Source organism: Corvus moneduloides, chromosome 9, assembly GCF_009650955.1.
Source record: "Corvus moneduloides isolate bCorMon1 chromosome 9, bCorMon1.pri, whole genome shotgun sequence".
NCBI lineage: Eukaryota > Metazoa > Chordata > Aves > Passeriformes > Corvidae > Corvus > Corvus moneduloides.
In genome coordinates, this window is record NC_045484.1 from 7,201,589 (window position 1) to 7,222,403 (window position 20,815).

At 47.0% G+C, this 20,815-nt stretch overlaps 1 protein-coding gene across 8 annotated transcripts in view; it reads left to right on the plus strand.

Annotated features, from left to right (window-relative positions):
- Window positions 1-20,815, plus strand: part of PACS2 (phosphofurin acidic cluster sorting protein 2) — a 75,510-nt gene that overhangs the window by 12,840 nt on the left and 41,855 nt on the right. For all 8 annotated transcript variants that reach the window (XM_032117529.1, XM_032117533.1, XM_032117530.1 and 5 more), the window contains exons 2-3: window positions 14,508-14,595; window positions 17,775-17,864. In XM_032117529.1, the coding sequence (XP_031973420.1) occupies window positions 14,508-14,595; window positions 17,775-17,864 (178 nt within the window). The remainder of the gene's footprint in view (window positions 1-14,507; window positions 14,596-17,774; window positions 17,865-20,815) is intronic.

The window sequence follows — 20,815 nt, forward strand, 5'->3', positions numbered from 1 at the left end:
AGAGATTGATTTTCTCAGTTCAGCCTTTGGTCAGCATGCTCTTGTTTTTCTGATACCTAAATGGCAGGTCCTGCTGGGTGTCTTTAAAAAAACATTTATAATAAGCTTTTATTGTTCATTCAATTGTTTCCTTGTTCCAGGACCATAACCTAAACGTCCGAGCGGCTGTTTGTGTTCCTGCTGCACCTGCATTCAAGGCCAGCTTTCTACTGCTGGCCCCTTGCTGTGCCTGTGTGGAGTGTGGAGTGCAAAGTGCTCAGCTCTCCTCACACGTCCTGATGGTGCTGCATTTGGACCCATCTGCCTTGTCTGGGTTTGCATGCTTCGGTTTGCTTGGCACCACTGCTCTCCTGCAGGTTCCAGTAGCCTGATTACTGGTGTTTCCACCTTTGCACAGCACTTGTGATCAAGAAGATCTCTGGATCAAAAAACCAGTTGCACCCAGGTACTTGAGTACAGGATCTGGTCCAGAGCTGGGTTGTGGATAGGTTTAGGCTGACCCCACCAACATTCCAACCATGTGCTGCCTCCAGTGTTCTGTGGTATTTGCTTCTGCCCTGGCCTCTCTCAACATTGCCACCAGCCACTGCTGTGGCTCTGAGTCCCAAAAGCAATGCAGAATGGACAGTAAAACTGCCTGGTGAACACTGGCAAAGTTTTACAATTCTTCACAAGCCTTCAGGGGAGGCCTGGAAAAGTGCTTTGTATGTTGTGTACTTTTATCTTACGTAAACAACTCTTGTCAGTAGAGCAAACAGGACACTTGCTTTGCCAAGCAGTGTGCTGGGCCCTGGGCAGTGCTTGTGTGAGGCTGCCACCACGGTGAGCTCTCAAAGGTAGCTCTCCATTTTACACAACTCTAAGATTATTTCACTCTGCTTTGCTTTGCATCCGCTAGGTTGTCGTATTTCTCTCTGGTGGTGATCAGATTTGCTGATGGTTTGTATTTTAGCAGGGAAAAATGCCCCTTGTTGGGATTCTGGTATGTCTGTATACAGTAAAAAATGTTGAGTGGGCTGGGAATAGCTTCCAGCGAAGTTATATCAGTTTCTTGGAGCTCTTTTGTTTGGTAGAAATGCCTTTCTTTTCTCTCCCCCTTCACATCCCTCTGACAGCCCACCTCTTTTTTCCAAGGGCTTGCTGAGGTATAATTCACAATTGAGTGAAGTGAAATATGCACAGCTGCAAATGCATTTTTAAATGATGCTTCATCGTTAAAGCATCTCTCTGAACAGGTTGGCAGTTTCAGTAGCCATCAGAGTGCAGTAACAAAGAGGATTTTGTTGAAAACACTTGCCTTTGATTTTTATCAAGCTCTGAGAATGTGTTGACCACTTGATACTTTTGAGTGCAGATAGGAAGCATCTGGAGCAGGCGAGATCTACACTGGAGAAATATGTTAGATGTGTCCCTGAAAAAAGGGGATGTAGTTAAGTTATCCTTTGCTCTTCCCGCATTGTATTGTGGAAATCATATGACAGCTGGAGTACAATAAAAGACAAAAGTTAAAAAGTTTTCTTGAGTTTTGAAGTGTCATATCCAGTCTTGCATGCTGCAGCTCTCCTCTGCCTTCCCACTGAATGGAGAATTTTTGCAACTCTCTTTCCCTCTTTGGATCCACCAGATGTTTTTGTGATTCCTTGCTTTTCCTGGTGTGTGACAAAGCCCAGCAAGTGGAAGCTGCAGGCATGCAGTATCCTATTACTGTTGGCCCAGTGTTGCAAGGATTTGATATGGGGCTGCTTGAATCTCAGCCATACCAAGATCCAATGTCTGTTTATCGATAAGTTGAAATAGATTTATCAACATCTAGGACAGCTCAGAAGACTTGAATCAGTTTAGTGGCAGAATTTGGTGTAGTTTAATGGAAACAATGCTCTAATCTCTCGAAATTAAACATTTCATCTTGTCTCCCACAGTTCCTGACTCTTGAACAGTGAACTGAGGCTCCTTTAGGTTTTGTTTCTCTGCTCTCTGTCTTCTGCCAGCAGGCTGCTGCTGCTCCTGCTGAGTCTCCTGGGCCTATCTCAGTTCCAAAATTATCACCACATTTTCCAAGCTATTGCATGAGTAACTTTGGGCTTTTCTCCTGTGAGTGAATTCACTCTCTATCAGTTCTCCAAGAGGACCTCTTATGAGTGGAAGCTACTCTGTTTGAGGTGGCACATCTGCAGACAGGATCAGTCATGGGGGGTCATCTGTGTCTGCAGTATTCTTGCTGATTCAGGTGTGAAAGCAGAGAATGTCTTAGTAATTTGTAGTTACATGAGCACTTATGTGTGATTACATAACATACACTATACATAACACAAAATCTCTAGGTGAAGCAGTTGTATCACCGCCTCGCTTCCAGTGTTTCCCTTCAGCGAGTTTCAAGGTGCTTGCTATGAGTAGACCTTTGCTTCACGGTGATGGAAATGAAGGCTCAAAACAAACACTCTGGAAGTGGTAGAAAATCTACACTGGTGCTCTAGAGAGCTTGGGCTCACCAGGACTGTGCTGGAAACGTATCACGCACGTAAATACATTTCTTTTGTATGATTAGCCATAGGCTCTGATGGAAAAGTTGATGTGCTTGGTATTAGCTGTAGTCATGTGGTGAAAATCAGAGGTTGAGTGTGGTCCTCTGAGTGAGGACAGCATAAAATTAAGGATAAATCCCATCCTAATGTTGTGGTACTTGGCCTTGTCTCATCCCCACTGATGATCCTCAGCTGTTTGTGTGACAGAAATGCTCTTTGACAGCCTGAGTGTGTGTACCTAGTTTCAGATGTGCCATGCCTCATCCATGAGCAGGAGCACTGACCACAAAATGATCCTGATATCTATTCCTTGCTCTTAGCATCACTGTCATGTTAGAGTTAGCTGATTGCATCAGCAAAGACATTAGAGGAGAATGTTTTCAGGGTGCTGGGACTGGTCTGGCTGTGGGGTTTGGTCTCCATGAATGATCTGATGGTGTGATCTTGTTCATAAGTGGAGTAACTATCTTATTCCTGGATAGGCTCCTTAGTAATCCCTTCTTGCAGTGAACCTTAATATCCTGCTAGGGAAGAGCAGCCTCTCATTCAAACTCAGCTTGTTCATGTCTCATTTACCTCGGTTTGCTTATTTTGTAGTGCATCTACAGCTTATCTTGATAAATCCAGTTTCAGTGGGAACTCACAGGCCTGATGAAAGGTTCTGGGTACTGAATGGATTATGATTGTTATAAATTACTTTTTGTTTTATTGCTTGTATTCAACATTTTAAAAGTCCTACAGGAGTCTGGAACAAGTTCTGAGCAGCAAAGATGAACATTTTGGAGCACCCTGTGTCTGTCAAAGCTCACTGTTTTGCTGGCTTACACAGGTCACACTGATATTTTAATAAATATTCTTGACAAATTGAACTAGCAAGTTTAGGCACTTGGTTTGCTTTGCTGCTCCCTTATTGCTTTCAGGAATGAAATATCACCAGCAATGATGCTGAAGAACTGTAATCTCTAAATAATACTGAATCTCTGCTTGCCAGTTCAACTTCCCACAGCTGCTGAAGAGGTTTAGAGTATTAAGGAAATGCAAATGTTTTTCTGGAGCAAACCGTTGTATTCTGCCTGCCACTGCAAATGTTTGGCACTGGGATTCTTCTGTACTTCTTTAGTAAAAATTGTGGTTGCTTTTTTCCCTGACAAACTTAAAGGTGATATTAGCATTCAGAAAAGAGGGTGAACAAAGTCTGAGTTGCCAGGTTTCTCCCTTTTTCATGAGAAATACACAGAAATCTCAGTCATGAGGGGTTTTTACAGAGAAGAAAATAAACAGAAAACCTTGTGCTGAGTTATTTCCAAACAAGTGCTTTCTTTTTCAGTAGCGATTCTTTAAACTAGAGCACACAGGGTATATTTAGATGTAAAGAGACACACTGTGGGGGAAGGCATTTTTCAGGTTTTGTTGAGAGACATTTTGAGATCACCTGGAGGCTGGGATTTTCCCTAAATGAAGCTGCTTTTATTGAGAGGGGATCAGAAGTGCTCTGAAAACCCAAGCTGTTTGCAGACCCTTCTGCAGGGTCTGGAAGTGCATGTCCTGGCTGTCCCCCAGGTCGTAAGGTTGGCCTGGTGATGCAGGTGCCTCCCCACTCAGGTATCTCCTCAGGGCTGGGCGAGGGTGTCACATGCAGTCTTTGCCAGTGCAAAATCTGCTGCTGCTTCAGTGTAAGGTCACCTCCATGGGTCAGCTTTAAAGACTACAAGACATCCCAGTTTCTGTTCATTAGTGCACTTTTGGTGGGTTCTGCAGTTCTCAGGGCTGTGTTTGGAGAGCTGATGTTGTGCTTGGCAGCAGACTGGGCACTGCACTCTCTGTAAGCTTTTTCAGTCCAGTTCAGCTGGTTTTGGAAGTTAAAATACTGCTTCTGGATACTGCTATAGTTCCATCCCTGGCAGTAGTGCTGGTAGTTTTGCTTCAGCCGTCTCATTCTTGCACTAGCTGGGGTAATGTTCAGCTATTTGGCTTTTAGAATCTCACTAGATTCCTTATTTCTGTTCTCTGGTGATTTCCTTCCCAGCTTATCTGTGCTCTTCTGAGCAGACAGTGTGCAAATGAGCAAGTGCTACCCAGAATATTTGATGGAAGAAATGCAATGGATATGTGCTGGAGCACAACGGAGCTTCAATAAGAGGCATTTTCTTGAAAGGAGTGCTGAATGGCACTTGGCATTTTCAGACCTTTTTTGACCACTGTTAATATTGGAAAGCTCCTCTCAGTTTGCCCCTTCCTTTCTGGGGAGACAAATCTGCAAGGGACAGTACCTTTCAGCTGCTTTACCCTCAATGTTTCGTTCCAGTTTGAGGGATGTTCATCAAGGTTTCCAGCAAGTTTAATGCTGAATAGGGTTCCCCAGCTTTAGTGGCAGGATTCAGAGTTCTTTGTAATTTCTATTTAGTGCTGATGGAGGCTGCTTTGTCAGCTGTATATCGTTGCCTTGTAAAAACCAGCGCTGTTCAAATAAACGCTTCTGGGAAAGAACCATCTTTCTTTTATAACTGTTTTAATGTGTTTGATTTGGGAACATCCTTTGAGCTGTGGCCAGAGAGCAAATGGGTTGCCGACACTGCAGTCCCATGGCGAAAGCACCTGTGCACACGTGAGCCCGAGCTGTGGGGCTCAGAGGTCAGAGTGCACAGCTGAGGTGCTGTGAGCATTACACAGGGTGTTTGGTACAGCTGTAGAAATTGCTCTTTGTGGAGCTGGTGTTTCTCCTAACCTTCCTTCTGACCTGCTGTTGAATACATTGGGGTTTATAGTTTCAATTTTCTTGCCTCCTTTCCTGTCGTTCCAGTTGTCAGTTCTGTATTTTTGCACGCTGGAGAGAAATCATATGTTGGGGTGCTGAATAGTTCTCCTGTATTTGAGGTGCAATGAGAATTGTGGAAAACAAGTCAGTTTCAAACTTAAGTAACCAATTTTGATATTTCATTGATTGTCATACCATTCATCTCTGGAGTCGGGGAGGAAGGGAGCCAGCATTAAACATGGGGCAATTGAAGGAATAGCGCAGGCTGTTGGCTCTGAGAGGTGTTGGGGTGGCTGGCTGCACATGCCTGTCTGGAAGAAGGTCAGAATGGCAGGCTTGGACAGCCTTGCTGCAATGGGAATGGTATTGGGATCTGTGAAGTGTTCTCCTAGCCTGAAAGCAAGCCTGCCAGCAGCATGCTTTTCATATTTGATTGCTGTGCTGGCTAATACCAAACGTACCATCAAAGTTCACTATGTTTTCCACTGCTGCTAGCTGCTCTGCCTTTACTCTTGCATGACACTGAGTTCTCAGAAAAAAAGCAAACAGCATTTTGGGGTCTAAATTATGTCTCTGTGGTTCTTCCAGCTTGTACATGTTGGGCCACATGGCAAACTTCACAAACAAAAGCCTCTTAACTGGTACTTGATGCAGCTAGTTTAAATTGAGGTTACAGAAAGTGGTTAGGAATGGGTCACCTGCCCTGGCTTTGCTGCCTTGGGTCCAGATGGGTCAGCAAGGGAAAAGCAATTTCAAAACCAACCATAAAACCCACCCCCAAAATTAATTTTAAAAAAAACTCCTACAGCAGTTTTCAGACAGTTTGTTTATTTGGAATGGTGTAATGTGGTTGTCTTCCAAAGAAGCACCAAGTCTTAAGAATTACATAGCATCAGGATCTTGGCTTTGGGTGGGAGGGCCATGTGCCTGACTTGCTAGTGAGCTAGGAATTGTTCTTGGATGGCTGAGTGAGAAGTAATTTGATGTGACCCATGGTGTGAGCCAGTCTGGTCTCTGGGGTGACAGGCTGTTTAGCTTTGCCTCTGTGTCAGGTGATGGCGTGGGAGCTATTTGAAGTGGAGAGAAATAAAGCAGAGAGATGGCACGCTGTTCATGCCCTGAGAACAAATTCAGCTTTGGGTACACCAAGAAGCCGTCTGTTTTTCCTTGACTGCTTTCCTAGCTGGAGGCTTCCTAGTCCTGATTTCTTACGCTGAAGAAATCACAGTGACTGGTAACCCAGGCAGAACTGAGCCTTCCTTACAAGCTCTTCTAACATGTGCCCGAAGTCCAGGCTCCTCTTGGCATAGTTTTTTTCCTCTTGATGGTTGATTTACAGACAATGGGGAAGCTCAGAATATTTGAGACAGTCCTTTTCTCCAAAGATTTGCAGGCCTTGGAGGCAGCGTGCTGTGATTGGGACTGTGCTGTCTCCCCAGGGTACCACGTGGGGAGCAGGAGTGTGCAGAGCACAGTGGGCTCTTGCTGTGGGCTGTTCAGCAGTGGGAACAAAAAGCAGAATAGCACCAGGCATTTTGAAAGTAGTTGAACGCAAGAGTACTTGGAGAGTTCTTCATGCTATCGAAAGGAAAATACTAAATACTAAACCAGACTGACTGGTGCAGGACTTCCCTCTGAATCTACCTGCACTCCATCCCCTCGCTGGGTTGGGGAGGGGAGCTGCTGGGGCAGTGGTTGGTTGGAGAACAGCGTTCCTGACGCAGTAGTGAAGGAGGATTTGCCATCAGACTGCTCCGGAGGGAGTGAGCAGGAACAAGCAGTCTGTCGGAGGAGCCGGTCTCATTTGTTGCATGGATGCGGAGAAGTTGGTGACGTGTGGGCTGTGACAGCCCCAGTTGCTGCGGAGATGTTACACCTCCCAACCCGCTGCTGCCGTGTTTGGGAATGCTGTGCTCAGGGCTGGGCATGGATTCGGGGAAGGAGAGGACGGGGAAGAGACTGAGGGTTATCCGGGCAAGGCATGTGCTGGGAAAAACCTGTGCCCTGAGGCACTTTCTTTAACCCTTTCATCTCGCGGACCGTGCCTGTAACAGAGGTGGCTGCCACAGGGAGGATTCCCTTGGGCGTGTACTGGACGGCTGGGTGCCGGCTTTGTTCCTGCAGCCGGCTGCAGCACTGACAGCTTGGGGAGGGGATACTGCTACAAACAGGGCGGATGTGCCGTTCCATGCCTTGAGGCAAATTGGACGTAGCAGGAAGCCTTTAGCTCTGATGGTCCTTCTCATCTGCTGGCGACTTCATGCAGCTCCCACTAGTCCTGGAGGGCTCAGGGGCAGATGGGAACGGCTCCGGGCAGGCAGGGAGTGTTCCTGTATCGTGCCTGAACAGCCAATCCCGGTGATCAGCCTGCTGTGTGACAGGCGCTGCTGTCTGGGGCAGGGGGGCAGCCAGAAGGCAGGTTGCATAAGGAAGGCATGCAAGGATGAGCCAGGGAGTGGAGGGCTGCTGGATTTGTTCCAGCTGCGAAGGTCTCTCCTCTTCATCCCCCACCCACTGATTTGTTTTTTTGCATTCTTCCTCCCGGAGTCTCCTTGTGGTTTAGGGCGTGATTCGTTTGCTCATTTGTGTATCTGTTTCTTTGCCAGTGTGTGAGGCGTGTGGTGGGAGCTGCCCTCCACCCTGGCTGGCTCACGTAAACTTAGTGGGTCGTGCCTTTGCTTTGTTGCTGACTAGCTGAGAAATGAAGCCCTAGCTACAGAAATAGCTTGACCAGCCCACATCCTAAAGGCTCCCCCTCCTTGACAGTGGTATTTTGACTGCGCTCATTAGGTGTTCAGATGGGAGATTGGCATTTCAGCGCTGCTGCGAGGCTTTCTGGGCTCTACTGCACTCCATGGGTGTCTCCTGCAAGCTTGTTAGACCCATAGCTACCACAAGCCTTTGGTCAGATGGATGTGGCTATGCCTACTCTGCCTCCATTTTGTTCCTTGGTGATGCCTCTGGCTGTTCCAGCTACTAGTGAATTAATGCAACAAATATCAAATGTGTTTGTGTCATCTGTAATACAGAAAATGTGATCCTGATGCCTGTCAGAGGAGCCTTAACCATGAATCAGCTGACTTTATTCTTTAAAGCTAATAAAGCACCTTCCTACTGCCTCAAAACTCTGAAAACATTGATCAAATCTAATTCACCAGTACCACAGGCACTTTCACTGATGCTCACTTTGGTATCAGGATGCTGTGCAGTCCTGTTGTTCTGGATGCTGGATTTGGAAGAGGCAAACCAGGAGAGGTGTATTTAACTACATTTGTGCCTGTGCCTGGCTTTGCAGGCAGCATGGTGTGAATACATAGGTGAGTTTGCCTGACTCCTTTATACTCCATAGCCTGTCTGAGAAACAGACTTAATCCCTGCTTTGTCAGTGGTTGGGTTTTTTCCTCCTTTGAGTCACCCTGTAAAGGGATTTGAAGTCATCAAATTGAAGAGTAAGAAACCAATGCGTAACAATGTGTGCAGGAACTAAGATCCGACTGAGGCCAACAGTTGTGTGAAGAGCTACCCCTGCTCTTGCTGAGATGATTTCCTAAAGGAAGAGAAATGTTCAGAGCATGTACCTGGAGGTGAGCGGTTGGTGTCAGACAGGCTGATTTCCTGCAGGTGTGACTTGGAATGCCTCACATCTTGGCTGGGTGGTCAGAACATGGTGTGTGACACAACTGCCAGCAACTGCCAGAAGAGATTTTGCTTGGCTACCTGAAGAGTGTGTGGGACTGTGGAGGTTTAGCTTCACCTGTGTGTTTCACCAGCATCGCTGTGTCTCGGTAGTGCCCTTTCCTTCCCAGATTACTGAAGCACTAAGAAATGAGAAGTGCTAATGGAATATGTAAACTCTGCTTTGTGAATCAGGGTTATTTGGCTTGCAGGGATCCTGATCCCTTTGTGACCTTGGTGAGTCCCCAATAGCCAGCCAGCAATGTCTTGACCTACTGAAGGAAGACATCTCTCAGCATTTCCCAATTGATACGTTGGATTAGAGCATCTAAGCTCAGATGTGCTTTGCTACTTGGTTATATTAACTTCAAGTAGCGAGTGTGCTCATGTGGAGTTCTAGGATCTTGTAAAAATTATGCAGATCTGCAAAATTTTAACATGCCCATCCCCTTCTGCTTGCTCAGTTTGGAGTAGGCATATCTGTAATATATTTGAAGTGAGCAGGACAGTATTTCAACTATAAAAGGATAGTGTCTGGCTGTATATGTGTGTCCTCGTGAGGTCCTGGGTAGAGCCTGTTGCATAAAATAAGCTGCCATCCTCCTACCTGGCTGAACAAGACCTGCTTGGTCCAGCATTTCTATGGATCTTAGTCTCCAGAATCTTAAGAGCTTAGTTCTCTGTATTAATGCTGGGAAGAGGATTTCAAGATCCTTGAGAACAAGAACAATGAAAATACTGGCTCTGCAATTGTTTCCTGGCTGCTTAAACCTTACTCAAATGGATCTATATCCAGAACAGCTGATTAAAGGTCAGCTTAGTGGGAAATGTGAATGAAGGACTATTAGGTTTCTTTGCGGGTTACTCAGGTTATGTTTCTGGCATGGCAGAAAATGGGGTGCTTGACCTCTGCCTCCTCGTTTAATTTCACCTTGCCTTGGAGCTTCCCTGATAATGCGACCAAGATTAGATCACTTTGAGGTAGTTGTCTCATTAAGCTTTGGAAAGTGAGGAAGGATCTTCCTGAGGCTCCTAGTGCTGCCCTTGACCAGAGGCCCAAATCTGATGTATCAGTGGCATCAGAGGACAGTACTTCTGCCCTTTTTTCTCCCCAAGTTAGCTCCTAGGCCAGTACAGAGCCCTGCCTTTGGCACGTAACTGCAGCAACAGGTTTATCCATGTGTTGTTCTTTTCTTCCTGAGCAGGTGTAAGAAGCTGCTGGTGCAGTCGGCTCTTGGTGCACTGCAGACATTCATACCTTCCAGAAGCAGCTGTCTCCCAAAAATGCTGTGCAGGGCTCTTGGCTCCAGCCTCTCCTGCACAGACACCCCCATAGCTATGTGCAGAATGGCTCTGTTTGTCTGGGCAACCATGTGTAGGTGGGTGTCTCTCTCCACTTCTCCTTTGAGTGGCTTGTGGCTTATTTTGGGATTGATGTGGGTGTAAAGTGTCAGCTTGGAGCACAACGCTCAACGTGGACATTGAAAGCACCAGGGTAAGAGGCTGCTTGCTGTCCTGAAATGCTGAAGTAACTTGGGTGAGATGAAACTGTCCAGTGGCCAAATGGAAACTGATTCCTTCCTTATAGCCATTGGCTGATTGAGGTTTTCAGACCTCAGAGGAGAGTGCTCCTGGCATGAAACACTTTCTCTAGGAATAGTTCCTCACAGCTCTTAACCTGGACAAAGGGTATCTGTGTACTACGGTCTTCCTGCCCCAGCTCCCATCTTGTACTCGGAGTCCCCTATAAGTGTGGATGCCTCCTGTTATTATTCTCTGTTTCTATGGGGTTTAATTAAAATGCAGGTCTTTAATTTTTAATTTTTCCTTCCTGTTGATTCGACTGTCTCTGCGTGAACAAGGTCTCAGTGCAATTACTGTGCTCCCTGTGGAGAAACAGACATTTAATTCAGCAAGGCAGACTCTTTCTTGGAGGGGGTTTATTTTCCTGATCTTCCTACTCAGGGGGATGCAAAAGCAAAACATCCAGTGAGTAAAGAATGCGACACTTTATTTGGTTGTTCTGGACACGTTTGCTGCATCTCAGTTACCAAAATGTTATGTTCTTTGCAGAGAGCTGCCTCCTTAAGCAAAGGGCTTGTGATGAAGCTACTCAGCACAACCTGCATTAGCAAGGCAAGTTGAAACCATTGGATCAGGTCCAGGTTTCCTCTTTAAAACTCTGGTCTTGCAGCAGTGATGTAAAAAGATGGAGTTTTATTGTAGCATTAAGCTGTCTCATGATTTGTTAACCTGAGACCAGGATCAGGCAAGTACCTTGTACATGCTTGCTGGGGGGCACGTGAGTGACCAGAGGGGACAGAGGCTGCTGCTGCTGTTAGGGACCCAGCTGAGCTCCTAACAGGGATATCAACTATGAACCTTCAATAAAGGGTGGAAATATAGGCTCTCAGATTTCTATTGTCCTTATTTAAGTCTGCTTCAGCTAACTTAGTGCTTTTGCTAACTTAATGCCCCTTGTGCAACTGTAGTTCACGGCTGAAACACGTGAAGACAGGATTTCTCTGCACCTTCTGTATTGCTGTCCCAGGTTTTCAAAATACTTCAGGCTTCTTCAGCTCCAGTCTTGAGGCTTCCTCAGTTCCCCTTATGTGTGCTAGGTTATTTTCTCTGTGTTCACAGAGATCATATCTATATGTATTAGAAGCTTCCAAATGCAGCCTTGTTCTTTTTCCACATCTTTCCAGGTCCACCTGTGTCTGTTCTGTTTTACTTACCGGTGTTTAACCTAACGGGCTCATTGGTAGAAGTGGCTTGTGAGACTGGTCCCTGTTCTGACTCCTGAGACTTGATGGAAGTACAGTAAAACCTTGGCAAAAGATAAGTGCGTGGTAGGAGGTGCCGCTGTTATCAGAAGCAGTTATTGCACACAAATCCTTGCTGTACCTGTGTGCACGAATAGTTCAGGATCCTTGTGCTGGCGGCAGGGACACACTTAGCATCTGCCTTTTCATCGTGATTTGAGTAAGGTGTGGCCCCTTTCTGCCACATATTCTGAAGATTGCTTTGATTTGTAAGCTGCCAACTTAGACTGAAATAGTGTGTTGAGGGTAAGAGTGATTTGATGGGACTTAAACTGCTTTTTATCCATCCCCCACACACCCTGCCCCCCACCGATGGAGAGGATAAACATTTCATTGTTTTTTGTGTGAAGTGCCTTTTAGTACCAGCAGCCCAGCAATGGGGTATAAAGAAAGCAGATGTGTCCCATGTCTTTTTTAAACTGCTTTTGTTTTTCTGATCACTGTAAAGGAGGCTTTCAATTTTTAAATTTTTTTTTTCCCAAGCAGCAAGTGCTCCACAGGGTTTGATCAAAGCTCATAAATGATGAATTGAAGGAATGCCCGGCGGAGAACAGAAGGCCCTCCTTGTGCTCTGCTCTGTGTGCTGAGAACACCATTGTTTCTTCCTGTACCTTTTCCATCCTCGAGCTCGGGGCTGGAGAGAAAAGATCTTTGTTCCTTGCCTGTCAGCTGAGACAATGCCAGTGTGTTGTCCTACCTCTGCTCTCAGCACCTGACTGGCCGGAGCTCTGTGGGTTTTGGCAAGCGGAGCACAATTGTCCTCCAGCTACCGCGTTACAAAGAAAACAAACGGCTTCACAGCCTCCTTCCTCCAGATCCTGGCCCGGCTGCTTCACGGCAGCAGCCACGTGTGTCTGCGCTTGCTGTTTTATTCACGATGCAGAAGAAAAGCCAACACCCTCTTCTGTGCTCCAGGTTGAGGGATGCAGCTTCACCTGACTCGAAGTGCACACAGCTGCTGGTGGGGGGACAGAAGTGGACAGAGGCCCAGGCAGGCCCCATTTTTCCACCTTTCTTGTTATTTCTGCAGCATATCTGGCTGTGCTGTCTTGTGATGCAAAGGTCTGCAAAGGAGAGAGCTTGTAGTTCTCTCTTTCTCTTGGTTTTTGGGGGTTTTAGCAGGAACCAGTGCTTTGCAAAGGAGGAGGAAGAACAGATGGAACGGGCTGGGTGGAGAAGAGGCTGGCAAGGACATGTTTGGAGAGGTGCTGGAGTGCAAACCATAAGAGCCCAGACTGGCTCTTCCCTGTTACTGGCCCTGTGTGAGAGACCAGAGTTCACACAGAGCTACGGATGTTTCAGGATGAGACAGGCAGTACTTTCTTCAACATCTACCCCCACTCCTGTTGGGAAGAGCCTTTAGCTGCATCTCTCCTGCTGTTTTGCACCCAGGCTGATCCTGTCTACCTTCAGGCATTGCAGCAAAGCAGTGTTTCAGCTTCCCACCACAGTGGAAAAGATGGTGGAGATGCAAGTCACCCTTGCAGTGCTGAACTACTGGGCACCTGGCACCAGGGTGGAGTACCGTAGTTCAAGTGCAGGCATCAGTCAGTGGCACTTGTGCGAGTGCTGCTTGGACATGCACCAAAATCCAGCATCAGCTCCTCTTTCCTTCTCATCTTCTGCTGGACTTCACCCCTTCATGAACAGTCCTGATGTTACACTTGATCTGGGAGAGAGCTCGGCAGTGGGTTTGAGAAGAGCAATGCTCATGTCTGCTAACATTCCATGTCAGAGGCCAGAGATGCCCATGCCTGACACAAAGGCAGTGCTGGCTCCTGGCCAGCGTGACAGATGATGTCTAGTCACTGCAGCCCGCCCAGCAACTTTCTCTGGCCTCTGCTATCCTCGAACTGAGCTGTCTTGGCTTCAGGTTTATCTTTCCCTGAAGTTCGTTTATGAGTATGCCTTCTGAATTCCCCCAGCTAGTGGTAACTTCTGTGAAACTGTGACAGTGCCAATGCCATGGTTCTGTTACCCAGAGCCTTAACTCTGCTGCAGAGGCTGAATTTCATCTGCTCCCAAGCTCCCTGTGCTGGAAGGCAGAAGTGCAAACAGCTTTAACCAGAACAATGTAGCATTGCCTGGGTGAAGAATGTGAATTACTTGCATATGTGTGGCATGTGAACACCAGGGCCAGAGGGCACCACTTGAGTCCTTTCCTTCTTTCTTTTCCTTTTTTTCTCCCTCCTTTCCATTAGAGATGCCTGAGCCACTTGCTACTACTTTTGTTTGGGGGTGAGGAGAAGAATGTGTGGGTTGACAAGAGGAGGTGGGAGCAAGATCTTTAGGAGCCAGGAGTCTGAAGATGAAAAAGCCAACAATCTAGGAAAGCCTTGTAGACAAGTTTAAAATTAGATTGACCCTATGCTTTCATATTGCTGGAATTTAATTCCTCTGACCCTGAAGCTTTTGGTCTGACTCAGAGCAAGGGTTCCCAGGCTGTGGTCGGTGAAGGCCAGTGCTGTTTGGGGCTCTCATGTGGCCATGGGTCTGTATCAGAGACAGATGTACCTCCTGTCCACCTCCTTGTATTTATTGAAAGTTGAGAAATTGAGTCTGAGAAGCCAGGGAAGCCTCATATATTTCTGCTGTCTTTGTATCAGTGTGCAGCTTGTGTCTGGAGCCTGTTCACCCTTAAACTGGGATACTGCTGTGTGTAAAAGCTGTTCAGAGCTTTTCCTTTTTCAGGCATGATTGTAACTGTTTCTCTTCTGTTCCTGTTTGCAGGTTGTGCAGCTTGACATTAAAGAAACTGGTAGTCTTAAAGGAATTGGATAAGGAGCTTATTTCTGGGGTCATTGCTGTCAAAATGCAGGTAATTGCTGCTCAGTTCTAAGAATTGTGTTGTTTGACTAAAAATACTGGCAGGTGCCCAAACTGAACTTTACCTCCACATAAGGGTCCATTGCATCCACAGTCCCAAGTCCATCAGGGCATTCTGGATCTGTGCAGACTCTCCTTCTCCCATCTTCCTACTTCATTTCACTGTTGTAAGCGAAGAATATTGTTCACTGATGGCTCAGCATGAGCTTGTCTGCATGTAAAAATGCTCTTTATGAATCATATGTCACCTTTTCTTCCTGAGCTGGCACTAAATCCAAGCCTGGTTCTCTTTTTAACAGTCTGGGGCTGAACATCTTGGTAACTGGGTCTTGGTTTTGGGGAGTCTGGGCCTTCCTCTGCTGGTGGGCAGCTCTGCTATTGAGCCTGTGGCCAAGCTTGTCAGTGGATTTGTAAGGTGCCTGTACAGACTAATTACTTTTCCTAAAATACAGTTGTTATCCTAGGTAGATAACCCACTTTACAGCAGATGTTTGCCATTTAATTAGGTAACTCCATGTAGGTCACACTGCCTGGAGGCGGGCTGGGAAGGAAGGGGACTCAGTTCCACAGTGCGTCACGGCATCAGTTCAGCTCATGTGCTCCCATCACTGCAAATGCTAAAGTGCTTAACGAGTAAAAGCCTGGCAGACCTATAAGTAGAACGTCAACTGTGCTGAAAAGCTGCTGCTTTTCAAATAAAGAACTAGGCAAACCCCTGCAGAGAGCTGGTTGTGTCAAAGCACACAAAATCTAGTTTGGAAGGTGAAATCAGGAAGGGCCTATGGTGGAAAAATATATAGCTGAGGATTTAATTGGTATCTCTCATCTTTAAGTTGTCCAGCTGGGGTAAAAATGTGTCCCTCTATGTTAGAGGGAGTTCATGCAGCCACAGCAGGGAGCAGAAAGGCAGGGAATTGCTTCACACACCTGGTTTGTGGGAACCTCAGAAGCAGCACTGCTGTGGGTTTCCAGGCTGTCAGATACTGCTTATCAAGGCTGAAAGCTTTCCATATGTTTGTGCTCCTAGATGATGAATGCATCACTGTAAGGACCTGAGGCTTGTCAGTGAATGATCTATACCCAGAGAGTGCCAGACTTGGGTTGAAGAATTCAGTAGCTTTTATTAGAGCAAAACCTTCTTTTCCTGTCCAGATTACTGCTGACTGCTTACACTTTCTATAGGTGAAAGCTTGCCCCAGACCCACAAATCCAAAGGGAATTTTAACACATGGGAGTTTCACATCCCATTTTGTGTATTTGTTGTGATCTGCATTCCTGCTGTAATCCAGACACTGGAACCTGAGCAGTCCTCTTCACACCAGGGCCCATCCCTGAGGAACTGGAAGGCAGACAGGCATGCCTTGTTCAGGACATGCATCTGCATGTCCCAGGCTGCAACTTGCATCACCAGGCTACCCTTATTTTTCCCTGTCCACTTGACCTAGAGGTGACAGTGGCTGGAATGGCCGTTGTTCCAAAGAGTGCCTCGCCTTGGGTGTCCCTTGTGCTGGCTCTGCACCCATATTTCTTTGGGATGTGCTGTTTAACAGTGGGTCAGTAGCACTGCAGCTGTCGACACAGCCAGGTTCGAAGCCCTGCTATTAAAAGTCCCTTTAGAGCTTGCAGGTTATGATGCTGATGCTGACAAGCTCTTTCAGGGATGCTTAATCTGCCAGCACTCAGGTTTCTGACATGGCTATTGTTTGAGGCTGGTGATACTGGATCATCAAATACATGATCTCTGTCAAATGACTGCCTTTGTATGGGGAATTGCATGAGAGTTGTCAGACACCAGAGCCCTTCCAGAGGGGATGACTGAATTCAGACCTAATGAGAGCATCTTACCTGCATTTCCCATGTCTCCTTGCAGCCTCCTGAGCAGTGATGTTCAAAGAGTTGTCAGCTGTATTTCCTGAGCCATTGCTCTGTTTATCTGCTGTGGTCTTTTAAAAGCAACTATATTTGGTCTTTCATTAGATTTTGGTTGCGTAACCAGTAAAGCAAGATTGCTGCTATTAGGAGCTTTGCACAAATGGAGCAGCTGCTGCTGTTGCCAGCGGCCAGGCTGGCTGTGCTTCACTTGCACGCGTGCTGCGTGTCCTGGGGGCAGCCCTTGGGTGCCTGGCTCTGCTCTGTTGTCTGATGTGTTGGAGCTTCCAGAGGGGAGCTGAGGCACCGCTGCAGATCACAGTGTTTGCTCTGGCTGCCTGAGCCATGCGTTTGGGGAGGAGGGGATGTAAACGAGGCTCTGCTGCTGTCTCATCTCATGATGCTCTTTGAGGCTAATAGGGGCAGACCACATTTCCCTTTGGATGTAGCTTGGAGGTGTTTACCCCCCCCTAGTCTGTCTCTGATTTCCCAGATGCTGCTTTTTCGAGAGCTACAGTTCTGTGCTTCTGGGAGATCAGCCCTTCTGGACAAAGCCAGATCTGCAGCCTCAGCAGAGCATTGAGCCAGAGACCTCTGAAACTTGCCACTGTGTTGGAACAATGCAGAAGGGTTTGCTAGGCAGCAGTCTGTCATGTTTTCCTGCTAGTTTTCCTTCAAACATTCCCTGAAATGAAATGCTCACACAGTAAATAGCCTGGTAACTCTGTTTAGCATAAGGCAGCCCACACACAGGGTTGATTTGGAGTTGCCCTGTGATACATTAAATCTCCAGACTCCACTGAGATGCTTAGTGAATTTTTTCTTTAATATTCCCAGCTACTGGCAATTGTTTAAACAGATTAAAGTCCCCATTTTCCCCAGGGAGGGGTGTGTTCACAAAAAGAAAAGCCCAGTCGTCATGGCTAATGCCGGAGATTTAAGCATGATGCTGCAGTCTCCAGACCCCGGAGATGAAGAGCCTTGTACCTATTGGCTGAAGTGAAAATACGAGACTTCAACTCCAGGGGTGGGGGTTGAATCACAGCTTTTCAATGCTGGGGTTTGGCAGAACAAAAGCTGCATTGTTGCAGTTAGGGACAGTAAATATGCCCAAATCTTTATTAGTCAAATATCTCCCTTTCATCTCATTAATATTTCACAGAAGTACAAGGTCAGACCCATCCGTTCACTTCTCTGTGGTAGTCCATGACAACGTTTCCTGGTTTGCAGTAAATAGGGCTGGGATGGGATGTAAGGGCTGGCTTCGGGGGAATTCACCCACTGGACTTCGTTTCCGTGCAGGGCTCCAAGCGCATCCTGCGGTCTCACGAGATTGTATTGCCCCCGAGTGGACATGTGGAGACGGAGCTCGCGCTGACCTTCTCGCTGCAGGTAGGCTGGGATGTGGGTGCTTGTTGGACTGACTGCTTTGCAGGGAGCAGGGATGTGTGGTGGCTCTGAGGTGAAGATCCTCTGCATGTCCTGTGTGCAACAACGCAACTTGTCTGAATTGCCTCTCAGCACTGAGGATCTGGAGCAGGGTGCTGGTTCACAGTGTTCCTTCCACAGTGCATCTTGGAACATGAAGGCTTTGCAGGCTGTCCTCTTCAAGTTATGGCTGTGGCAAGAACTGAAGCAGAGCAAGTCAGCTCTTTTTTGCCTTTTGTTGCCTTCTTTATGAATAGGCAGTGGAGGATGGCAGCCATGGGGGTGGTGTGGAGTGTCAGGCTGACAGAAGGCAGTAGTAGGAATGAGTCAGGTGAGCCTCTGATTTGGAGTTGCTGAGGAGAGGCACCATTTGGGGAAGCAGGAGCAGTGTGCTTTTAGTTACTCCTGGCTCTAGAGTCACGGGAATAGCTGTGAATTGGAATAACTGCAGTTTTTGGTTCCTCTTTTCTTCAAAGCCTGCTGTCCTGGTCCTACTTCCTGAGCAGGGAAATAAGGTAAATAAGGGCTGGCTTGCTGAAAGTGAGAGAGAGGATCTTGCATGCATAGAGCAGAGCCAGACAGACACTCAGAAGCATTCTTACCTGGATTATCTTCGTTTTGTGGCTGTTGGTTAGATCTTGACTTCAGGACTTTGATCTGGTAAGGAGAAAGGCTCAAGTGATGATGTGAGACTGGTTGTTACTCAGGCCTGTGCAGAGCTGAAGCAGGTAAGATTTCATTGCAGACAGATGGTAACCCTGCAGCTGCCCAAGCAGATGGCTGATGCTTTTGCTTCAGTCCTGATGCAGCGCACAGACTGAGTTAACTGCAGCATTGCATCCCCTCTTTTGTGAACAGGAATAACCAAGCTGCATGCCAGGAATATGTACACCTGGATCCTGTGGCTGCAGCTTTCCCACGGCTGGGAGCAAAGCTGTAAGATGAGCCAGGTTGCCCTCTGCCAGTCCTGTGTCAGCAAGGAGCAAGTCTGCAGATCTTTTTAGAATTAATTGGGAATATGGTGGGTTGGTTTTTTTTTTCTGGGGCTCAGAGCAAGGCTGCAGCAGGATGCAGAGCACTACCTTTAGCTCTGTTTTCCCTGACGGGGCTGGGAATTGAGCCAGAACAGGGGAGAGGAGTGTTTGTGACAATAAGCCTTCAGCAGAGGTGAGTGAGCTTAAAGCAGAGATGTGCTGCTGGTCTCTGACTGCAGGAAAGTTTGGCGGTCTTGGATGCAGTAAGGCCTGGGAAGCATTCTTGAAATGGCACAGCTGGGTTTTTATGGCAACTTTTACTGCTACTTAATTGGACAGTGGCTGAAAGCTACTTCTAGCTAACAACTGTAGGTACAATCTGAATTTAGTGCCTGGGATATATTTTGAGAGTGGTGGTGGGCCACAAAGTAAAAGCACGTGGATGTCGCAGAACGAGGTTTTGTTGTCCTGCAGCAGTCAGTATCTCCATATTGCACTGTCAGCTCTTGACACCGTATGCCTTGCTTTGTGCTACCTGCCTGGATTTCCAGCCCCTTGTGCCTTCAGTCATTGCCTGCTCAGCTCCTTCTCCTGGGTGACATTCTTGTACTTTGTGCAGAGTGTTTCCTTGCAGAGCTGAGCCAGAGGTGTTGTGCTGGCTGGTGTAACAGTGAGCAGCCCCTTGTGTCTGGCAGGCCACTGCTCAAACTGAAGGGAGGAGTTTCCTGCTGCTCTGTTACACAGCTGAGTAAGAATGGAGTTAGTGGTGTGTGTCCAATCCTGCTTCACCTTCTAGCTAGGGCTAGACCAGCAGCAGCCTTTCTGGCAGGAGAGCTACCATCACCCTTACTGCTGGAATGTCTGCTTCTCCTGACCCACAATTCCCCAGATATTCCAAGCACAACATCGCAGCTCTCTGGCATTAATTAAGAGCTCTGCACTTAATTCCTGTCTTTAATCTAATAAACCTTTCCAGATGGGAGAGATTACATCATTGGGGCTTCAGAAAAAGTCTTGCCCTGACTCTCACTGTTCTGGTGTATGTGTTTTCTCACCCCTCAGAGGTGCCTTGAGGTGTTTGGTTCTCCCTCTAAAAGTTTTCAAATGTTTTGAGCCAAACTGTTTTCCTCTCCAATTTCTGTCATGGATTGACAATTACTGAAAAGTTTGTGTTGAAGCAATTCTGTAGAGTTGGTAAGTCATGGCTGGTGTTAAAAAAGCTGGACTGTGCTATGCAAATAGCTGGTCTTTTCTTCTGGAGGGCCTTGCTTTTAATGGAGGAGCTGAGTGGCCTGAGTCTCCCTATACCTTTCTTTTACGACCTCTGTGAATGCTCATCAGAGGTGGCCAGGCAGTACACCTGAGAAACCAGAAACTTGTACAAATGGGGACTTGAGCTATTCAGTTTAATCCCAGCAAATTGGACACATTCAAATTTACCTGGCCTGTGACCACGTGTGACTTGGGACTTCAGTTCCAGGTTTGTACTTAAGCAGCCTTGGTGTGGCTCAAATGCTCTGAACTGAGAGCAAGGAGTCCCTCTTCCCTGCTGCTCTTCCAACATGCAGACGGGCCCCAGAAGCAAGGATATGGTAAATTTGAATGTGAAAGGTGCCTCTGGCTTTTTGAGCCCCACCTACCCCTTCTCTCTAATAACTTTCTTCCATCCTTCTTTTGAGATGTTGCACATCTGTAGAGTCACAGGCTCTGTGTGTTTTGAGGTTGCCTCTTAGTTACATGGACTATTGTTCCTCTCCTCTGCAACACCTCTTCCTTGGACAATGAGCAGTAGATCTTGCCCTTGCAGAGCAATCAGCTAATTAGTATTCTTCTTGTTTGTGTGGCCGCTGCTCCCAGCTCCCTGCAGAGCAGTCAGGCTTGCTCTGGACTACAAATTAATATCTCAGGGATTTCTGATGGTGTTTGGTATTTGAATTTATC